The sequence below is a fragment of the Culex quinquefasciatus genome, chromosome 1 (genome assembly GCF_015732765.1).
Source record: "Culex quinquefasciatus strain JHB chromosome 1, VPISU_Cqui_1.0_pri_paternal, whole genome shotgun sequence".
Classification (NCBI taxonomy): Eukaryota; Metazoa; Arthropoda; class Insecta; order Diptera; family Culicidae; genus Culex; species Culex quinquefasciatus.
Window position 1 is genome coordinate 72,847,843 of NC_051861.1, and position 24,058 is coordinate 72,871,900.

Below are 24,058 nucleotides of genomic sequence, written 5' to 3' on the forward strand. Positions count from 1 at the left end.
TTTGCTGCTGCCGTTCCGTCTTCCACTACCGTTTGCGTCTGCAGCAGCCTACTTTGATGGGCTTGCTTGGTCAGGCACTACTTTACACCCAAGCTTGGCGCACGCACGCACACAGAAACACACCGACACATATACAGACACGACCACCAGATGAAAAATGTTTACGCGCCCTGTTGGCTCGAGTGGCGGGAAAACTTTTAACTCGATTTTAACCACCGAAATTTGGCGAATTTTAACCAGCCAACACTGGAGAAGCACGCACTATCTTGCTGGGTAAGCGACGGAAGTAACAAAATTCGCTAGCACACGCGATTTCACGCGAAAATTTACGATTTTCAGCGAGTTTGAATTGCAGCCTCACGCGCGGGAGCTTCGGATTGAACAAAGTAGACTGGGGAATGACAGCTGACGCAAAAAACGGCGCCGTTTGAATTCTGACGCCAAGGTGGTTTGAAAAGGTGGGAAAAGGCTGGCCCGGTATAAAAATAAAAGTTTTACACGCTTACTGGGGGAACCTAGGTTTTGAGATTGATATTTGAGTGCTTTGTACAGCAGGGTCAGATTGGTCAGATCATGTGCGAAACACTTCGATGCGCTGTGGAAGTTTTGCTCAGTGTACAGCCTTGGTGTCCATAGAGTTATCGTGTGCGTGAGCTCGGGCTTAGATAACTCTATATATAGAGTTATCTAAGCCCGAGCTCACGCACGCTAGCACCCCATTTGTTTTGCTGGTGGGTACAAAATTTAACCTCAATCTTTTTCGTGTACGTTCACGCAATACATGCGCACGTAAATAACTCTATATGCATGCAGTCCGTTTGAATCTGTCAAACATCGACCAATCCATTTCTCTTAGCAATTACAGATTGTCAAGGGAAACAGATTGGCCAATGTTTGACAGATCCAAAAGCGCTGGACACCAGCCGCCCTTTACGCCCAGCAAAACTGGCAGTGATGCAAGCGCAAAACATATCCAGAGTTTTTTTAAAGGTCCAATAAACTACACTCAAACCGACGACACGACAAGCCACTCGACTCCAAAAAGTGGGCACCAAATCGGCCTACCCCTCCGGTTCCTTTGGAACTGGAAACTAGAGATCCTAAATAGGGAGACTGGTCGAAGTGAATTTGACGTACCCAAACAGACACGAGTTTGACGTATCCAAACGAGCATTTGTCTTTACACTTAGCAAAACTTATCAGTGTTGCCAAGCTCAAAACATACGTTGCCAGATCGATTAAGCCAGCTTAGACCAGTCTCCCTATTTAGGGTCTCTACTGGAAACGTCAAACTGGATTTTCTTTGAAAATTGCTTCCCCCCCCCCTCGTGGACAATTGTCCATACAAAAATCTTTTTTGTATGGATCGTGGACAATCGCCATACCCCCCCCCCCCCCTAAAGTGTCCACGTGGTTTATGGATGGTCCCCAAGGATACTTCTGACTTTGAGTGTAGAGTTCACATAGGGCTTTTGTTAATTTGATTTGGTTAACCGCGGTGGATTTTCTTGAAATAATTCGAACTGTCAAAAATCCACCAAAGCATCTACCACATAGACGAATCCAGTTTAAAATGGCCGCTAGGTGGCCAATGGTGTTAGAAATGACAGCTTCCATGTAAAACTCAATTTTTAAGCAATAAAATGATTATTTATGATAAAAGTATTGATTGATTAGGTGCACAAAATGTGTCTAGAATATTATTAAAATAAAAACTGTTCGAAAGATTTGCAATCAAGATAAGTACACCATTCGATTCAGCAAGAATTTTGGGCACCAAAAATATATAGTTTTCATCTGGGTGCAGAATAGTTGTCCGCAAAGCGGCCTCAATTTAGAACTGTCAAAGCGGAACCAATTTACTGTTTGAAAAATGATGCCAAGAAGTGGCAAGTATTGTAATCGATCGATAATTTACACTCAACCCCCGGTGGTTGGTCACTTTTTCGTTTGACACTTTTTTAGTTTGTACCCCGTTGGTTGGTCAAAGTCAAACTAAAAAGTGACGAACTGTCACTTTTTACACTGCGCTCACGCACACTATCAAAACAAACGTTTGGTAGTATGTGTGAACTCCGTGTAAAAGGGGTGTCAAACTAAAAAGTGACCCCGTTCGTTTGACAACAGTTGGTGTCAAACCAACGGGGTTTGAGTGTATTTTGTCAGGAATAAAAAAATCGAGGGCATCGAGTTTTTGAGTCAGTCTTGAGAAAAGAGATGAAATCGAGATTGCCATAATTCGTCGCTAACATTTCCATAAGGCTTTCTAGTCACAAATTTACCAACACATTCAAAGTATGTTTACATGACAGCTGGACGTTTGTTTGCATCAGGTTTCCTATCTCTTTCTAGCAAAAATTTTTTGTCAGGCGACTTCTAGCTGGTTTTTTTGACTGGCTGCCCGATATGTCAGCCAACATACTTCGCAGGGCTGTGACAGCTACAGCTCGATCATTGTTTGCATCAGGACACTGTGACGAGGAGTTCGTCATTTTTGAATTAAATTATATTTTTTTCACTGGGCCTAGAAAGCCTTATAAGCGCTATGTCTCACTCAAAACCTATGTTTACGAATTGTTTACGACGAATTATCAGTAACTGTGAAAGTGAATGGCACCTGCCAAATAACAATTAATAATCTTATACCCCTGTATTATCACTGCGCTCCAAAGATACATAATCCCGTAACTTCCATCCGGTTGCTTTTCTGATTCACAAAATTCCCCCACTTCTGACGTAATATTTCATCACGTTGAAAACAAAGGAGGACTCTTTTAACCGCCCATCGTCTAGTCTACGAACAAAAAAAGCACGAAAAACTTAATTTTTCAGCAAAAACTTTAATATCATTAGATCCAAAATGTTTCAAAACGAGTCACTTCAGCAGCAAAAAATATGTCACGCTTGAGCTTGAACAAAGCCTTCTACTTTGTTTATGTTTACAACTGTAGTGCAGTTGTATTAGTGAGGAGCAGTGGGGATCATTCGGAAATCGCGTTACGCATTCTGTCTTTTCAGCACCCAGGTTTTCATATTTCAAGTATTTTATTTTAAAAGAAAATTAACAAAAAGTATGAAAATCGAGACATTTAGTATGGGAGCTGTCAAATCTCTCACCATCAAAAAGCAGCGTTGAGCTTTCGCTGGATTTGTCTATAGATGAATCCAGTTTGAAATGGCCGCTAGGTGGCCAATGGTGTTAGAAATGACAGCTTCCATGTATTTGAATATGGGAGCTCAGGAAAACCTCAATTTTAAGCAATAAAATGATTATTTATGATAAAAGTATTGACTGATTAGGTGCACAAAATGTGTCTAGAATATTATTAAAATGAAAACTGCTCAAAAAATTTGCAATCGAGATAAGTACACCATTCGATTCAGCAGGAATTTTGGGCACCAAAAATATATAGTTTTCATATGTTAAGTATTTTATTTTAAAAGATAATTACCAAAAAGTATGAAAATCGAGACATTCAGTATGGGAGCTGTCAAATCTCTCACCATCAAAAAGCCGCGTTGAGCTTTCGCTGGATTTGTCTATCGAGAAATTAAAAGTGCAACATGGAGTTAAACTTTCTGTCAAGCTGCTGTGAAGTTTTCTATGAGAGCTGCAAAAGTTTCACTCCATGTTACCGGCTCACATCTCTTTTTTTAATTTCTCGATTGATCGCACAAAAATCTGTGGTAGAAAAGTATCCACCGGTAGATGCTTTGTTGGATTTTTGACAGTTCGAATTATTTCAAGAAAATCCACCGCGGTTAACCAAATCAAATTAACAAAAGCCCTCATGTAAACATGTTAACATTTTAAGTTACGTCCTATCGAGCTGTCAAATCGCAACATGGAGTTAAACTTTCTGTGCAGTTGCTGTGAAGCTTACCAAGGCTTTTCAAAAAGTTTAACTCCATGTTGCACGCACACACTCTCACTTTTAATTTCTCGATAGAGTTATCTAAGCACGATCTCACGCACACTAGCTTACCATTTGTTTTTGCTGGCGGGTACAAATTTTAACCTAAAAATCCTTCGTGTACATACATGCAATACATGCGCACGTAGATAACTCTATTGAAAAGTTGTTTTCTCCAACAGCAAAACAGAAGGTGCAAAAATTGATTGCAGTGGAGAAAATTTTTACTTTTTGGATGTTTTAGGAGAAAATCAGTTTATAATCGTGTCTAAAATAGATGTCCCGTGGTCGGAAGTGTCGAGAGTAAGTGTTTTTGTTAGAATGAAGCTGGAATTAGCTCGTGAAAAGGCCGTAACAAGTTTGTCCTGAAAACTGGGAGGGGATCGCAAAAACAAGTGAGTGAAAGAAAGGAAAATCTCGGCGATCGATTCCAGCAGCTGGCAGGATAAATCGAAGGCGGTGGCATCATCATCGCCGTTTGTCGTCATTTAGCTCGCTAGTCGAGCGAATCGATTTTAGCGCAGAAATTATTATTGCATCAAAATTACACAACTAAACGAAGCACAAATTGCCATCATACACACGAAACAATGGAGGTTTTCCAAACCGAGACTTACTACATCTTTGTGCGCAAGGAGAAAAGCTTGTGGTGGAACCGAACGACGTCGGAATTCCAGATCAAATGCGGTGAGTCCTTCGCAGTAGAGCAAGCTTTGCAAAAATAGTATATAATATATTGACCTCATCCTATAATACATCCTAGGTAATTTTCAAAATTCCTACAGGAAGGTTCATGCCTAATCTTAAGTGTAAACTTAATTATTAGACTACTTGTGGGCACTTTCTTGGAAATTATATTCGCATACAATTTGCTTGAGATCGGATTTTCAGGGGTCATCAACAACGCATTAGATACAACAACACGACGGTGGACCTTGGAGACGACTAGCAATGCAGTACATTAAATTTGCCACCTTATGCATGAATCAGAGAGTCTTCCAGATCGGGGATAACATCTACCGATGATACACGCACTTGCACCCTTTTTGAGAGAAATATCCTAGCTAAAATGTTGGCTTCAAACTTCAATGGACAATGTTTGATGGAGAAAGCTCCGAGACGTTTTCTAGACACCCATAGTTTTGTCAACGAGACATTTCGTAGACATCACTGAGTACGTCGTGGCTGAGATAAAAACCAAAAATTTGTGTTTTTGCTATCCTTACCTTATAAGGTTATGAAATCACTAAAGAATTTCATCCTTGGATAGGTAATAGAAAAGCCTTTCCAATGAGTGCAAAATATTAAAAATCTGACAGACCGAACAAATGTTTTAAGTACATAAGTTTCAATAATACCTTTTTTGCAATTCCGTCTTGAAACTACTTTCTTTTCCTGTCATTTTTTAACGTCAAAATAGCCTACTTTTCTGTACCAAAAATAACAGAATCGAATAGCAACACTTTTCAAAATAAATGCTGAAAAGTTCTACTTTTCAGCACTTGTTTCGAAAATTAACACTTTTCAACTTTTTTTTTTATTTAAACGATTTATTGACAAAATACATGAAAATTTGACATAAAATTTCACTCAGTGTGTTTTTTGGAATTGCAAAAAATGTTATATGGAACTCGTTGCAAAACTTGATTTTTTCAGCACTCTTCGTATTTATCCAACTCGGTGAACCTCGTTGGATAAATGTACGACTCGTGCTGAAAAAATCCTCTTTTTGCAACTTGTTGCATAAACTACAATTTTGTAACCGAATCTTTTATGTTTTGATAAAAATGGTATCCGGATCAACCACGCGACCCATGCGTAATCAAAAGAGCTTTCCAACACGTCCAAGAGATTGAAGATCTGAAACCTTGATATATAAATTATTAAAAAAAAAAACATTCTTGCGAGTCCAAAAGATTGAAGATTTGAAAAAAGTTATGTGTCCCGCCCGTGTGGATCAATCGGACCGCGCACTGGACTCACAATCCAGAGGTCGCCTGTTTGAATCCCGCGGCGGTCGCTCTAAAATTCTTTGTGTAAATATGGGTATTCGGCGCCGTCGCTCCGTGCCATACCTTCATACACTTAGGAGCCCAGGGCGGCGAAGTCCTTGTAGATAAAAGGAAGACACTAGTGGTTGGTACTAGCAATGGTGGCCGACAGCTATAAAGTCAACTTCGTTTTTTTTTTTTATGTGTATTTTAATATAATTTTAGAGAACGTTTTAATGTCAGACATTTTTAAATTACAAAACAAAATTATATTGAAGTTAAAAAGCCACCAACACCGTTTATGGTGGATTAAGTTGTTGTTTTTTTTTTTAAATATTTTTGTGTCGTAATATATTCATTGATTTCCTGAACTTTTGAATTTCAGTTGTTTGGATGTATCGATCATTGCAAAGCTTTCGAGTAAGTTAACTATAATTCTAATTCTCTCTGCATCTTCTCCCAGGCTGGGATCTCTCATCGGTGGACGACATCGAGTGCATCGGGATAACGCACGGAATCGTCGGTACGATTGCACTGCAGGGCGTTCTCGAGCCCCATCTTATTATCATCAAAGAGGCTATTCCGGTGAGTATACCGCAAGCAGTCCAGCAGGATTGTTTTCATGGATTGTTTTCAGGTGGGCGTTTTGTACGCGCCCCATTTGGTATACAAGATCAAGAGCATTTGCATTCTCGGCCCGGATGAGCCTGATACCGTAATACTTCCCTGTTCAAAGCACAATACTACGACTACCGTAAAAACAATTCCCAGCATTGGATCCGCTTCCGCTCAGGCGGGTTCGCCAGGGACATCTTCTGGCCAAAGCACATCGTCTCCCCGAAGCCGGCTGTTTGAGAGTTCGGCACTGGTCAACAAGACCTGGGGAGCGGTCAAGAGTGCGGGCAGCACAATCAAGAACACCACGGAAAAGGCGGCCGCGATCGCTTCCAACCAGGTCAAAACCACCGTCGGAATGGTCGTGAAGGATCCGGTCCGGGTGGAGAAACGCGTCATGGAAGAGTTACATCGAATTTTTGACGAAAGTGATAGCTTTTACTATAGCTTAGACTGTGATATTACCAACAATCTCCAGCGTCTCGGGGAGGCCCCGGACGATCGGTTCTACTGGAACCGGAACATGGTGAAGGATATTGCCAAGCTCAACGACGAAAAGTGGGTGCTGCCGGTTATTCAAGGCTTCGTCCAGGTCGAACAGTGCGTAATAGGGCGAATGCTTCACGTTGGCACTGGTTTCGCGCAGGTCGCGCTTCCGTGCCGGAACCCGGTACAAGCGCCGTGGCGTCGACGAGGACGGCTACTGTGCCAACTATGTCGAAACGGAGCAGGTTCTCTCGCTTCGACAGCATCAGATCTCGTTCACGCAGGTGCGTGGCTCGGTTCCGATCTACTGGAGCCAGCCTGGATACAAGTACAGACCTCCGCCGAGGTTGGACCGGGGTACGTTGTGGTTCGATGTTGTATCCGGAAGAAAATCAATAGCTTTGCTCTTATGTTTTTAGATGAGAACGAAACTCATTTGGCTTTTGAGAAGCACTTTAATCGTGAAATTGAAACTTATCACTCGGTTTGTATTATAAATTTGGTGGAGCAAGGTGGCAAGGAGAAAATTATCGGCGATACTTATGCCAGCCACGTTGTGCGATACAACTCGGACAAGCTAACCTACGTAACGTTCGATTTCCACGAATATTGGTACGTTTTGTTTGATGTCGTAATATCGACACTTGACTAAATTTGTTCATTTCTAGCCGTGGCATGCGTTTTGAAAACGTGTCGTCGCTTATCGAAGCATTAGCCCCTGAGGCCGGTTCGATGGGTTTCCATTGGCGGGATAACAACGGTCCCATTTGCAACCAAAAGGCGGTGTTTCGCGTAAACTGTATGGACTGTCTGGACCGTACAAATGTGGTCCAAACTGCAATAGGGAAGGCCGTCCTGGAATCGCAGCTGGTTAAGCTTGGGTTGGCGCCGCCGTACTCGCAGCTGCCGGAGCAGTTGAAGGTTCCGTTTATGATCGTTTGGGCCAACAACGGGGACGTTATTAGCAGGCAGTACGCGGGGACTAATGCACTGAAGGTTTGGATGGATTAATCGGTACTATTTGCTGCACTAACTTTTAATAAATCATTTAGGGCGATTACACACGAACCGGTGAGAGGAAAATCAGTGGAATCATGAAGGACGGCATGAACTCTGCGAACCGGTAAGTTGTCTGTGGTAAAGAGTTAATAATGCAAAGAGGACTAACTTTTGTGTATTACATGTGGTATTACGTTGTATTTGAACGCGAAACGAAACTTCATAAAAGCTGTCCTGCCTGCCATTACCCGTAGGCCGGCTACGAAACTATGAAAAATAAAATGTGTGTCAGACTAGGATTCACATCCACAAAAAAAAATCCAAAAGTGAGCTAGGTGCAATGTTCAAGAACTGCGGTTCGAAAACCACTCAAAATCTTCCTTTTTAACCCAGGAAAAAAAAGGAATCAACTTCACTCGAACTCGAGCCTACGTGGCTGGGAGTTTTGTCGAATTGGCTCTATTTTTCTCACAAAGATTTTTGGGACAGGACAAACAATCTACTCAAAATTGACGTAAAACTGTGACTAATTGAATGTAACAATGTAATTGACGTACCTTAACATATTTGAGACAGTAACTTTCGCATTCTCGTCTCTCTCTCTCCCCTTTCTTTTGCTCTTTTCGACTTGTCGGTTCCACACTTGCTTGCCCTCTCGCTCGCTCGCTAGCTACTTTATCCAACACTTTGCCGACTCGTTCCGCCAGAGCTGTATAGACCTGATGCTCGGCAATTTGTCCCCATTCGAGCCAATAATGGAGGACGACGTGTGCGAAGCGCTGGTGGGTGTAGCAGCGACCGCGTTGGTTCCGGCCCGGGTCCCCCTTGGGGTACTATAACCATGGTCTCATGGGCGCGGAACACGTTCTGCTGGAAGAACTCCTCTGTAGTACCAGGTTAATCCTCTTACATTACACCGAAGACTGTCAAGCATTTCATGGACGAGGAGTTCCACTAATTGATTGTCGTTTTGCAGTTACTATCTGGCCCGGTTCAAAGACACCTACCGGCAGGCCACGATCGACATGATGTTGGGGAATTCCGTATCGGCGGAATCGGTAAATGCGCTAGGAGGACAGGCCGGAGCGGTTGACGAAACGGATGCTTTGGAGGGTTCGTTGCTTGAAGATATGGTCTTGAAACAAATTACTCAACCCTGCTTTCCATAGGAGCTGAACATGCCCGACTGCTGGTCGAGGACTGCCGGCGTTTGTTGTTAGGCACGGCCGAATTGCCGGTCGGTGCCTGGGGCCTCATCGATGCTGATCCGAGGTGAGTGTTTGCTCTTGATTTGAATTGGATTTTTGGCTGTCGTTGTTGTAACAATTCCATTAAAATGTATTTTCTTTATTGCTCCCTCCTCTTTAATGTTTCCCTGTTCCAGTAGTGTAGAAGAAAAGTAATGATTTTTAAAGTCTTGGTTTGCTACACACCTTTGATTGCTTTCAGTTTATACCAAAAAATATGATTTGAAGTTTTGTGTGCTACTTAGTGTATTTTTGTCTGTTCGGTACTAAAATAGTTTATATTTTTTATGCATTTAGGTAGACTCATATATCTTAGAGATTGTTTTGTATTAGAGTTTACTGTATGAAACTCAACAGTATTGCTTTTAGATTTATGTGGCGGAATAATAAATATAACATAGCTTGTACTCTTTTGTTGTTTTATTGTAAATTAAATATAAAAAAACATATCTAGTTTTATTTATAAAGGTCTTATAAGCTGTAAAAGTCTGTTTGTTCAAAAAACCTTTTTCAAATAAAACTATACATAACTTTGGTACAAATAGGACTAAACAGGATTGTTGCTATGCAGCATGGATTATTGCGACTCAATATTTACATGTGGGTCGGACTTCCTTCAAGCGGTAGTTCACTTATATTGAATCTTATCTTTCTAAAAACAAATGTGAATGAATTGAGTGATCTTAAAAATCAATAAAGTACGTGCCACTAGTAACAAGCCTCCGCTTATCTAAATTAGTCCGTCCCTTGTGTTAAAACGGTTTGTACGGTTTTCTGATAGTGCACATGATTTTGAACAAAACTATATCAAAAAAAAAAAAAAAAAAAAAATCAAACCATCCACATTAACGACCCCCGGGTCTTTTGTGGTCTCTATTGCATGTTTCTGCTCGAACAGGCTTGAATGGGGAGAGCACCCAAACCTCTTTTTACTCCAAGGAACCTTTTTTTTCATAAAATTATTTTTATTAGGTCCTTTTCGGTACTGGGACCTGGTTAGGACCGAGTCGGCTTTTGTAATTACATTTGACTTAATAATTACAGAGGATCTTGTGTGTAAATGTTAGTGGGAGGGGAGCCGATTACCCGCGGCCTACTCGGGGTTAGTAGGGAAGGGATTGATGTTAAAGACAAGGCGTGGGAAGGGAAGGGGGATTGTGTAGGGGTCCAAGGAACCTTCCACCCCAGTGTTTGAACTGACGACCTTTGGATTGCGAGTCCAACCGCCGCCAACGATTCCACCGGAGTAGGCTTGGTTTGGTGTGTTGTTTGTAATCAAGGGTCCTTTTGCTCAAATTGCTCAAAATCAACCACTCCATTCGCGAGCACAAATAGCAGGCGACGCGATACTGCCCTGATGAATTCCTACCGTTTGTCACTCTATCACCATTCGCTCCCGAACACTCTCTTTTCTACTCTTCTCTCTCTCTGATCGGCTCAGTCTCCGAACGGTTCAGACAGGCCGATCGTCTCCGATCACTCTGAACTAAAAGCATTTTCTGATGCGCTGCGTTATACTCATTGATTTGGGTTGCCTAAAATCAATGTTATCAATTAAATTGTGCATTTATTTTGATTTCATAACATTATAGACACCATTCAAAGAAACTTCCACCAAGAAAAAATCAAATTGATGGCAATCTGAGGGCGTGAAGACAAAAAAGACTGCCGCGCTGGCATTTTGTGAGAGTGGCTCTTCGCTGAGCATGGTAGTGTGTGAGTGTCGTCGAGCGACGGAGTAGGCAAATATTTTCACGATGTATTTGTTCGCTGAGTGAACAGTTCGGGCCACTCGCTGGCTGCTTGCGTGACTCATTCGCTCATGAATGCTAGCGGGTTGGAATAGAGGAGAAAATCGTGACGTCAGAAATGAACTCAAATCACTCAAAGTTCATTTTGTGAGTGACTTTAACATTTTGGCCTAGTTTGACAGCTACCTCGTTCCCAGGTTTTCTGTAGGAGAGAAAAGGAGGCGAATACTTTATGATAATCATACCTGTCAAAATTCCTAGCCTCAAAATTTTGTCGCGAGTTGCTTTTCTCCTAATTCGTTCGCTCATTCGCTCATGAATGCTAGCGGGTTGGAATAGGCGACGAATGGATAGGCGATGAGTGAGTGATTTCTGCTCATTGAACCGAAAATCAGGACCCTTGGTTTGTACTTATGGCATGGAGACAACTCCTACACCTGGAATGACTTAACGGCCTAACAACCAAGGCCGGGACCGACATTTTACTTCCTCATCCGATGAAAGGTTGCAGCAGATGGGAATCGAACCCAGAATCATAACTATATCATTAACTCCAAATTTACGAAATTAGGGGAAATATACCCATTTCAATCACTCTAAGGCGTTCGACCAATTCTCATCACTTTTGCCGTTTTCCACTATTAAATCAACATTTTCATATGTGTCTACAATGGGGAGTTGCTTGCTCTCTTTTATTTGAGCTATTTATTACTTTGGAACAGTCAAAAACACTTAATCAAAGCTGTAATTAATAATCAAAGTGCTGATAGGCCGATAATAGAAATAATCTGAGAAAGGGCATAGTTCCCCTACATATGGGACGGACTTGTTTCGAGCGACAGAATTGTGCAAAATAAAATTTTTTTCAGCACGATCGTACATTAAGCAAACACGACGAGTGCTACATAAATCGATTCCGAATTCCGATTCCAAAAAAACAAAATTCGACAAGGATTTTAAAGCAAATTCCTATCAATGGTGTGGAAATTAGATGTAAATAGGACCTAATCCTGCCAAATATACGATTTTTTTCCAGTTAACTATCTTATATTTTTGGGGATCACATATTACAGTGCTGCAGCTAAAGAGAATTTAGAAAATGATAGGTTTTTATTCTTTGCTATTTGCCTAAATTAAATTTTATCTAGGTTTATTTGTTTTTGTAGTTTCGGATTTGCTGATTCTTGGACAAAGTAAAAAAGTAATAAATGTTCCTGTTGCACTGCACATGCTTAAATTATTGTAATGAATGTCTATGTTGCACTGTTATGCATTCCATTTGCTAGGATAAGATTAGGATAAGGTATTTGCAGAGATTCAGCAGTCTTGAGCTGTAACCTTTACTCTCCAACCTAGCACCGGCGACCCGAACGAAACGGAGGTGGATACCATTCTGATCCTATCGGACGATTCGTATATCGTGGCGGAGTACGACTCGCATCTAGATAAGATTGTCCGCTTCGAGAACGTGTCGTTGGACAACATTACGCTGATCGAGCTGGGACTGTTTCAGCACAGCAAAATGTTCCAGGGACCGGCACCGGCTTATCTCTGCATACGGCTCAACTACACCGTGGACGGAGTGGATGGATACTTTCACATGTTTCGATCACCCAATATCCGGTTTTTCAACAACGTTGCTGTGGTGATCAGGAAGACGGAGGAAATTACCGAATCGTTGGCGGCGATCGTGGATCTGTTTCGGATTGCGTTGGAAAGTCGGGGACGGAGCAACGTTCCGTTGCTTTGTGGAGGAAGCCTGCAGCGTCGGAAGAGTCGCACTTTGCTCTCGGTTCCGCAGGGTATCCCGAGGAATCTCTCCGAGTCGCAGTTGGTTCAGATCGGGTCTAAGGCACTAAGTAACGTGGCAGGACAGTTCTCCAAGATTGGACAGAGTTTGAATCCGGCAAAGATTGGTCGTGGAACTGCCGGGAAGAAGGAGAAGGATGCAACGGCCGTCCCAAGTGTAAGCACGGCTGCGGTCTCCGATGGAATCGGTCACGGTAAATTCACCGTTGGATCGCGCAGTTCTAGCCTGCAAAAGGCCGAAGGTTCAAGCTCAGAATCTGAGGAAGCCGAACCGGGAATGTACGATCCGGCAGATTTGGTGCAGGAGAATCCACTGTACAACGAAAATGTTTTCCTACCGTCAGTGGGCATCGTCATGGGTGGTTCCGGGAACAGTGGAACCGACGGCAGCTCGACATCTATGCTTGTTGAAAGGGACAGTTTTGCGAAAATGTCTTCAGACGTTTCGACAATGTCCATTTCGTCGGTCACGGATCACATTAATATGCCAGCCGGAATGCTCGAGTGCGCTTCGCCAATCCGTGGCCGCAGCCCAACTCCGGAGATACGGGTTGATCAGAGCACCGCAGAGGTTATGGACAAACCGATATCGGATGGGAAAGCTGGAAGGTGAGTTGGGATGCAATTCGAGAAGATAAGAACGGTAGCTTACGTGGCTTTTCTTCTAGGGATCTGTCATTGAACTTGACTGGAAATCAAGGCGATAACGCTCTGAAACAGCTAAAGAGACTCACAAGTCCTCTTTCAAACATTGGCAAAGGGTTGCAAAGCTTGGGTGCTAATCTCGACCCCCGTAAAATGGCAGTAAAGGTAAAATTAAGTTATTTTAACAAAATAAATCAAATTTCTAAAGACTCCAACCATTTACAGACTCCAGTACTTCCGGCGCGTAGTATGGAAACACCAACGGCGGAAATTAAGCGGCTAGAGGAGAAGTGGGACAACGCCAAATGTCGCAGCAAGCTTATCGCGTTGTAAGCGAGCCTAAGATCCGGCTTTTAATTGTTAAAAACACAAATACACACACACAGGTATTATATGCTATGCGCGTACGTTACAACCCCAGCAAACGAGTAAAAGAATAAACAAAAAAAAAAAAAGCTTTCTGTGGATGGCTACTCGATAATTAGCGAAAATCGAATATTGAAATAGGCTGTTACAAACAATTTTTGCGAAGTTTGCTTCCGTTTATAGTTAGTAGATTTGTCGACATAATTTCTGGCGCAACGCGATTAGTCGTTTAGAATAAGTGTATAAGAGGCTTGAGTGGTGTGCAGAACTGCGTTAAACACCAACACTGAGTCCTTCAACAGTTTGCTTCCGTTCGTTGTATGCAGTATTAAGCTTACTTAATCGGCACTGGCTTATTTGTGTTTCACCAAAGATATTTACTACCATATTTACTACTCGTATTGTGAGCATAAAAAGTGTATCCTTTGAAAGTGACCATTTGGACCATTCCTGTTAGTGTGTAATCCATTTGAAAATCGTGCTTCGACGATCTATTTTTAGCATTCATCTCAACTATTCATGATAACAAAAACCTTTAAAAAGCAGTGGTTTTAGCCCGAAGCAAACCTAGAGATGTTGCGAGAGTTTTCTACTAAATTTATAAAATTGCTCGCACCTGTCTAAGCTAGCGCAGGGACAGAATAGTTACCAAGGTCAATTATATTAAAACACACACACACACATTATACAATACAAGAGAATAGCATTACAAAGAGCAAAACAACAATAACTCATTTGTTAGAAGTGATTGTATTAATCTCATTTTACACAGTTAGTGGTAACAGAAAACCAGCTTCGTTAGAAAATAGGCGCAGAGTAGCATGCCAGAGAGAAAGAGAGCTTAGGAGACATCGTAAACCCTGTCCTCCAGCAGTTGAGAAAACGAAAATCGTTTGTTGTAGGATATTATCAAGGCTTCTTGTTCGCGTTCAATGTAAGATAATCTGTCAACGTTATTTCTGTAAACTCATTTTTTCTCTAAGAATAGTTTGTTCATTGTCTTTGTTGCTTACTGTTTGAAACAGTTAAGTTTTATTCGTTTTTTCCGCAAGATAAAATATAATTGAACACTCATTCGACTGATTAAAAAGTTCTGTTTGTTTGCTTAAAAAGTAAAAGCCATGAATTCACCTGCTATCAATATCTTGAGAAGCCTTTGCCTTTGCTCTTTGGTTTACGATACTAGAAAAATATCTTACGTAATATGTTTATAAAAGAGAGAATTATTTTCAAAGCAAACTATAAAAAATATATCTTTATTGGAATCTACAGTATGGTATGACGCGTCAGCAAAAGCAATATCCAAATCGTAGCAAAAAGAAAACTTGTGTTTATTTTTACTGAAACTTTCCGAAATTCAGCTCATTTGAGGGGACAAATCGAGATCACTTTTTAAAGCGTTTTCTACTGTTCGATGTGAAATGGCAAATGGCAATTTTCGTATGTTCGTATGTTTAGTCCTATTTCCATCGAATTTAAGCAGTTCGAGCGAGTTGTGGCGCTATAACCACGGCAAATAGAGTCCAGGGCATTCGTGGAAATACAATGTCCCATCCCAGAGGGTCCCCGAGTACCAAACCTTCTTAGCATGGTGCTCCCAACGAATACAACCAAATCTCGGAGCGTATGGTGGTGTGTCCCCACGCTTCTTCCTCCCCTGTCGATTCAGAATTGTGTTGTTGTTCGAACACGCTGTGCTCAAACTCAACCCAATTACGAGTCATCTCTGCGATACGGCTTTACGCAGTAGGCCTGGCCGCTTTAACGCTTGTGATGTTTCAATGCATTTCAATGCAATGGCGCACTACAAATGTTAATAAATGACAAGAAGAGTGCTAGGCGTCATCTAACCTAAGGCACTCTCCAGGATCCCTTCGAAAGATTGGCTGCGCTAGGGTCTGATTAGATTAGATTAGATTTCCATCGAATTTAAGCAGTTCGTTACTCTTATATTTAACCAGAAAAAAAACCAAAGAACCATGAGCAATGTTGTCACTCTTGACATGAAATGTAGTTCAGATCAGATCGTGATTCGACCTGGTGTTTAAAGAATTGAAGCGTAGCAACTTCAACTACACATTCAACCCCGAGAAGCTCCCTGTTAAGGTCGTCTTGCAGGGTTATCAAGTCCGGTCACCGACCATAAGAAACACCTTTCGGACGCCGGAATAATGCCACGGGAGATAAAAGTGCTCTTGCGCAAGACAACGGTCACGGGTATGCACACCCTGTACCTGTTGTACTTCGCCCGCGGCACCGTCAAGATCCAAGATCTGCGGAGGACTAAGACGGTTTTACTCCAAGAACCAGGCGGACGCAGCGCAATGCAACCGTTGCCAGAAATTTGGCCACGGCTCACGGAACTGCAACCTTAAGCCCCACTGCGTGAAGTGCGGTGAATCGCACCTCTCTGAGGCTTGTGCACTGCCGTGCAAGGCGGACTTGGGGGACAAGGCAGAGCAAACCAAGGCGCGCATCAAGTGCACCAACTGTGGAGGTAACCATACCAGCAACTACCGTGGATGCAGCGCACGGAAAAACTACCTCGAGGAGCAGGAAAAAAGGAAGAAGAAAGCAGCAGCGTCCCACCCTCCTCCAGCGGACTTTTTCGGTCGTTCAAAGGGTCATTATACTCAGAAAAATAAGCTTTATCGTAATATCACAAATTTATGTCTAATTTTATAACCCAATTATCAGCAAAAACAAATGGTAAGCTAGTGTGCGTGAAATCGGCCTTAGATAACTCTATTGCTCTAAACCGAATTAAGACGTTACACACAGCTGAGATGAACTCAAAAACTCTGTAAGGTTTGTAATTTGATTATTCACAAATAAAACCGAATTGAATTGAATTAATGAAGAAAAATCAAAGTGTCTTATTGTTACCCATGGGCTGAAAGGAGTGTTGAACAACGAGACTGGCCTGGATTCTGGGTAAATTCTAAATTTTGGTCAAACCTAATGTGAAGAAATGTTAGTTTTGGTGTTAATGGAGGCCTACGATAGAAAAAGTAATTTTTGTCCATAATCTACTTTTACATTCCAGAATAAAACAGTTATGAATAACTTTTCAAGGGAGCATCCAAGGAGGGCCTCGTGGCGCGATGGTTAGCGGCTTCGGCTGCCGATTCCAATGTTGCCATTGGGCGCGGGTTCAATTCCCTCCTTATCCTCCCGGCCTTCTCTCGGATGGGGAAGTAAAACGTCGGTCCACTTGCGGTTTTGGGTGACTCACCACACATAACCTTCGGACGCCTAGAAATGAGCAGAAACTTGCAACAGAGACCACAAAAGACCAGGGGGTCGTTAAAGAGCATCTATAACTAGATCCATAACCACAGTCACTATTATGGCAGACGTGTATCCAGTAGACACACAAATATGAGCCTGATTGGGAGAAACTATACGACTTGTGAGAGCCATTTTATCATTTTTCCTCGTGTTTCGTTGGTAACCACTCTAACCTAAGCAAGATTTATTCCCAGTTTATTTGCTTCAAAAATATTATCTGAAATAACCCTCGACATTACATTTTCAGACAGGCTGATCAGTTAAATATGAGAGCAGTTCTCTCAGATTTCGGTCATTCAGAATTTTCAAGTCTAGACTAACATTTAAAAAGGGCCAAACATTCAATATTACGCCCTTAGTCTTAGTTAAAAAATTCTTAAAATATTTTTTTCGAAAAGATTGGAAAATTTCACGAATGTTTCATATTTTAACATTGAAAATCGGACCATTAGTTGCTGAGATATCGACATTAAAAAATTGTGGGTTGTTTGGGTAAGACTTAGAAAACATCAATTTTCCTGTTTTTAAACCTTTGCATTGCAATATCTCAGCAACTAAGGGTCGTATCAACAAAGTTCAAAAAAGCAAAATATAGAAAATTTTCTCAGCTTTTCAAAAATATTTTTTTCAAGAGTGAGCAAACATGTGCACTACTTTAAAAAAATGAAAAACTGCGACTATTTTCAAAAAAGTCACCTAAATATGGATTTAACTTGAAAACGGTGCAGTTAATCAAAATTTCACTGAAGTACTTTTTGATTGCAAATTTGATTTTGCATCGAAAAATGAAGTTGAAAAATTTTTGAGACCGATATTTCGTTTTTTTGAAAAAATCAGTACTGATTCAAAAATTCATATCACGTTCAAAGATTTTTTGCACAACCTGGAAATTTCTGAAAAGTTGGCATTTTATGTCCTCTAAAACATATCAAAAAATGAAAAAAAAAATCATAAATAGTGTTTTTTGCAAATCAAGTTTTAGTGATAAAAAGTTAAATTAAAAATCACCATTTTTTTTTAACGTTACCAGTGTAGTCCGTATTCATACCTACAACTTTGCCGAAGGCACCAAATGGATCAAAAAAATCCTTCAAAAGATACAGGTTTTTGAATTTTCACATATAATTTTTGTATGGACAGCTGCCAAATTTGTATGGAAAATTATATGGACGAACAAATGATGCAAAATGGCTTCTTTGGGCATACCGAAGGCACCAAAAAAGTTTCAGCCGGATTAAAAAAATACAAAAAATAAAATTGAAGAAAAAGACCGATTTCGTAGAGAATAGCTAGAGTGGTAAATTGAGATAAATTAAATCAAATTGATTTCTTTTATTTTATATTTTTTAGGATGTAATTTTTTTTTTTGGGCGATCAAGGGTTTGTTCCATTGGGCTACTAAGTCCATATCCCAAATATGAGCTTGACTGGTTGTGGGGGAACTATACCCTTTCTCAGCCTTTTTCTATTATCGGCCTATCAGCACTTTGATCATGAAAAACAGCTTAAATAAAGTGTTTTTGACTGCTCCAATGTAATAAATAGCTCAAATAAAAGTGAGCAAGCAACTGATCATTTTTGATACAACTGAAAATGTTGATTTAATAGCGGAAAACGGCAAAAGTGATGAGAATTGGTCGAACGGCTTAGTATACTTTAGTCAAATTTGAACGTTATATAACCCATTTACATGATCTTTAAAAATGGGTCCGCGGGCCACAACAAAATGACCTCGTGGGTCACGTTTGGCCCGCGGGTCATACTTTGGTCACCCCTGATCTAGAGTGATGCAGTTCAAAATAATGTGAATTTAAATACAGAAAAACTAAGAATATTTAGTCCTGCTTTCATCTGTCTTGAGTGAGGGACAAAAAATGTAAGGGGCAAAAAAAAAAAAAACAACTCAGCCTTGAAATCGATTACAGTTTATTGACGCATACCCTAGTTGTAACCCTCAAAATAAAAGTAAAGAAAAAACGGACTTTACGAAACGACATACTTTCCTAACTGTTCTGCGTCCAAAGTCGTCGAGCAGATGAGCTAAATGGCTGGCTTCTTTGGGAACGTAATGGAAGGGATAAGAAGCTTGTCTCTCGTATAATATGCGGAAAAGTAGATCTCGATTAGCTAGAGATAAATTTGCAAAGCAGTTTATTTCACGCTTCTTTAAACACCGATTTACTCACGCCGGCAAGGAAGGCGTGATGTCCCTTTTCACGTCCCTTTTGGGAACGGAAGGTCGAAAGATTTTTTGGGTGTTCGAATGAATTTGTAAAAGTGGTGAATGCTTTCGGGTTACTGTATTTTTTTTTGTATTTTTAGTAGCATAAAAAATACAACTAAATTGTCAAGGAAGTTGTGTAGTTATGAGGTCGTCGTGCTATCTTGTCGCACGCGCCATTTCGACGTTCCGAGAAAAACGCGTTTTAATGTTTGACCTTGAATAAACAAAAACGAAAGCACGCAATGCAAACAATAACAAACACGTTTTGTTTGGCTGACCATTATGTGCATTGTCCCAAAGTTTAGTTAAAGTTGGTTGCTGCAGTAGTCTAACTTGTACGTGCTTCAAACGCGTTCTGACCTGAAATCCCTTTGCCCTTTGTCGCACTTACATCAATTTTCAGGGAGTGACAAAATAGAACGACAAGATTGAAACTACTTTCATATGAAAAGTGACAAACATTTGCGGTGCTTTTTTGGTTTTCATTGAATAGGGTATTTTAACCATTAGTGGACCCCCTAGTAGAGCCGAAGCACATTTTTCACAAATTTTCAATATTTTAAGCACTTTTTCATAAACCTTTGTACAAAACAATGAAAACAGAAGTCTTTTGAACAATTTTGACTATTTGTTTCATCAGTTATTTGTTTTTGAGCAGAAAAATAGCCAATTGAAAAAAAAAGTTTTTTTGCCTGTTGTGGACCCCCTTTTCCTATAGTGGACCTGGGTCCATAATCCGATTGTGGACCCGGGTCCACTATAGGCAAACTGTTATTTTTATACCAAATTTAACCGATATTTGATGTTTTGATGCATTGTGTAGGTCTAATGATAGATATAATGAATAAAAGATGGATTTTGCTCACTTTTCATCATGAACAAATAATTTTTGTTAACAAATTTGGCTTTAAACAACAAAAAACCAAACAGACATTTAAACACATTTATTTCCGAAAAAGATCAGAGAAAACGTCTCAAAAACCACTGTAAACATAAAAATAATTTTAAAAAAGTAATCTTGATGCAAATTTTTCCATATTTATTACATAAATGGTTGACCGAAACTAAACAATAGAATTGTTTACAGTTGCTGATAAAACCACGCATGTTTATTGTAAAAAAATGTTTTGTTATTGATTTATTATTATAAAATATCATTTCAAACTGCAATGATGGTGCTTCAGTTAAGTACAATTAACTATGGTTTTGATTAATTATAAATTCTTACGGCTTCAGCATTTTTGGTACTTTTAATATGAAAACCGCTATATTTATATTCATAATTGAATAAATATGCGTTTAGGTTGATAACAACAAGCATTTTTTGTATGTTTTAGAGAATTTTTTTTTTTGAATTAAATATACTTTATTGAATCTTTCTTATAATAATTACATTTGGTTTACATAATAAGTGGTCAGCTGTGGCTCTTCAGCTTTAGTTTGCTTTTCGTGATTTAAACACTGTTTATTTTCATAACTTTAAAAGTATATGATTTATCATTTTTGTAACACTAGGTACAATGAGGAAAAAAAATGTCAAGAAAACATAACCTAACCTAAAACTAACTTAAACTTACCATAAACTAAACCAATCCTTGAATCAAGGGGTATTCAGAAATAGCACATTTTTCCCTGAATTTCAAACATTTTTCTTGAATCTTCTGATCCAACATTTTTACTTCTGCTAATTCATGAACCTCACTTGATCTTGTCCAGCCAGGAACATTCAAAACCATTTTGAGTACCTTGTTTTGGACACGCTGGAGCTTCAATTTATGAGTTCTAGCGCAACACTCCCAAACAGGTACTGCATACTCAATAACGGGGTAAATTATTTGTTTGTAAACTGCTAACTTATTTTTCAAAGAAAGCTTTGATTTTCTGTTAATTAAAGGATACAAACACCTGATGAGAATGCTGCACTTGTTCAATATTTTGTCTACATGCTGCCGAAACAAAAGTTTCGAGTCAAGTATGAGACCTAAATAGACAACTTCCTTTGACCAGGGTATCGAAACATCATTCATTTTAATCAAAACATCATCCTTTGGGACAAATCTGGCCGATTTGGAAAGTGGAAAAATGATGGTTTGAGTTTTGGCTGCATTTATGCGAATTTTCCAGTCGCCAAAGTATTCGGAAAGAACGTCAAGACCCTTCTGAAGACGGCCAACTAAATATCTGGTTATTTTACCCTTATAAATAACGGCAGTGTCATCAGCAAAAAGTGACAACACACCATTACCAGGAAGAGTAGGCAAATCAGATGTAAAAATATTGTACAGAAGTGGGCCAAGAATACTTCCTTGGGGAACCCCAGCATCAATGTTGAATAATCCAGAAGCAATCCCATTCAGAAAAACCTGAACGATCTCTCCGAAAGATAGTGCTGGATAATTTTGATAAGATACATTGGAAAACCGTATAAATACAGTTTATGTATCAAACCATCATGCCAAACATTGTCAAAAGCCTTCTCAACATCCAACAAAGCCATAGCAGTTGATTTAGACTCAAGCTTGTTCTGCTTGATGATTTTAGTTACTCTCGTAAGCTGATGAGCAGTATTATGTCCCTTTCGGAAGCCAAACTGCTCATTCAAAATTATATTATTATCGTTGGTAAAATCCAAAAGCCTTGAATAGATGACCTTCTCAAAGAGTTTGGACAGACTACTCAAAAGACTAATGGGACGATAACTTGTTGGCGATGTTGGATCTTTTGAGGCTTCAAAATTGGTATGACTTTGCCCAGCTTCCAATTGGTGGGGAAGTAACCAAGTTGCAAACATTTATTGAAAATATTGGCTAGATGTTGAAAGAACTGATCACTCTGTTTTTTCAACACCAGATTAAAATGTTATCAAAGCCAGGAGCTTTCATATTTTTCATTTGTTTTGCAACTTTGACTTCCTCACCAGAAACATGGGAATCTGCAGGAAATTCAAAGGTAGAGTCATTGATTGTTGAAATACTATTGGCAACTGATGTTTCTTTACGGCTGGTCATGGAAGCGCCAAGATTATGAGAACTAACAAAATGAAGCCCAAGTGCATTTGCCTTTTCCTCGGATGTAATCAAAGGAGAATCCTCAACAATAAGAGGAGGAATAGGCTTTGGTTTGTTTTTAAGAACTTTTGAAAGTTTCCAAAATGGTTTTGAATAATTCCCAAGCTGGCTTACATGTTTTGAAAATTCTTGATTTCTGATATTGTCAAGTCGGTCTTGTATGATTTTGTTCAAATTGTTCACTGAAATCTTTTGTCATAGTCCCCAGTCCGTTGATATTGTCTCCTATAAACATTCCTAAGTCTAATCAAGTGTTTAGTATCTACGTCAATATCAGTTACCTTAAAATTAACAGGAACCTCCCGAACGTTGGCAGCCTCTGCTTGGTTGATAGCCTGCTGGATCACCTCCAGCGAACGATCAATATCAGCAGAAGTTTCCGGGTGTTGATCATAGTCGATGTTGCTGTCTACCACTTGCTGAAACTGCTGCCAGTCAACGTTGTGGTAATCTTTCCGGGTTGGTTGCCGCTGCGGAGTAACGGAAGCTCCAACCTCCACAACCACCGGATAGTGATCAGAACTCAACTCTTCAAACACCTCAGGATGAGCCACGTTCTCAGCCATATTGGTAATGAAGAAGTCGATGATTGAGTGATTCCCAGACCGAGCCACCCTCGTTGGACGATCCGGACTCACAACGTTGTAGTATCCGTTTTGCAGATCGTTGTGCAGAATCACTCCGTTCCGATTCCTCCTGCTGTTGCCCCAAACTTCATGCTTCGCGTTGAGGTCACCAGCGATGATGTACTTTGCGCTCCGCCGTGTCAGCTTCTGGATATCGCTCTTCAGTTTTGCTGCTGAACCATCTCTGGCATTCACCTGACGTGGGCAGTATGCAGCAATGAAGAGTACTGGGCCAACCGAAGTGGGAATTTCCACTCCAACGGCCTCGATGATGTCCAGCTTAAAGTGTGGCAGCCGGCGTGGCTTGAGATCACGATGAACAGCGACAAGCACACCTCCTCCTCCAGAGGTGGTCCTGTCGAGCTGCGTCGCGATCTTGTAGTTTTGCAGATAAACTTTTTCACCGGGCTTCAGATGAGTTTCCGTGATGGCAGCTACGTCGATCTCCTTCTCGCGAAGAAAATCCACCAGCTCTAAGTTCTTCCTCCTAATGGAGCAAGCGTTCCAATTCAGCAGCTTGAGGGACCTACGATCCATACTGGATGACGAACGAGGTCAGCACTTCAATCTGCTGGGTCTTGGTTTTGCATCCACGCAGTGCAGCGGACATCTGTTTGAAAATATTGAGGAGTTCGGTTGAGGTGTAAAGATCATTACCATTTTCCTCAACTGCTGGTTCTTGGGTTGGTCTTGGCTCCTGGCTGAAGCCCGGTGGTGGCGGTCTCGGCTCCTGGCTGGAACCCGGCCGTGGATGATTCATCTCAGCTCTCTTCCTGGGATCCAACGGCAACGGTGCCAAGTTCGGGACCTGGCGTCGCGGTTGAAGAGGTGGAAATTTTGCTCCACCAGGGCTGGAGGAGTTCTACGACGCTGAGGCTGATTCTTCGTCGATGCTTGCTGCCGAATTTTCACGAACTCAGCTCTCTTGGGGCACTTTCGGTCGGTTGACGAGTGCTCACCGTTGCAGTTGAGGCACTTCACCAGCGAATCTTGGATGCACTGGGATGTGATGTGCGCATCGGTACC

General features: G+C 40.8%; 1 protein-coding gene across 1 annotated transcript; it reads left to right on the forward strand.

Moving 5' to 3' along the window:
• Window positions 1-4,072: 4,072 nt before the first annotated feature.
• LOC6042567 (phosphatidylinositide phosphatase SAC2) lies at window positions 4,073-15,147 on the forward strand. Its single transcript, XM_038256834.1, is given in 14 exon segments — window positions 4,073-4,601; window positions 6,369-6,490; window positions 6,543-7,132; window positions 7,134-7,363; window positions 7,426-7,618; window positions 7,675-8,002; window positions 8,059-8,129; window positions 8,676-8,831; window positions 8,833-8,901; window positions 8,982-9,118; window positions 9,175-9,277; window positions 12,360-13,421; window positions 13,481-13,622; window positions 13,683-15,147. Coding segments are annotated over 14 exon segments (3,408 nt in total). The 5' UTR covers window positions 4,073-4,504; the 3' UTR covers window positions 13,791-15,147.
• The last annotated feature ends 8,911 nt before the right edge of the window (window positions 15,148-24,058 follow it).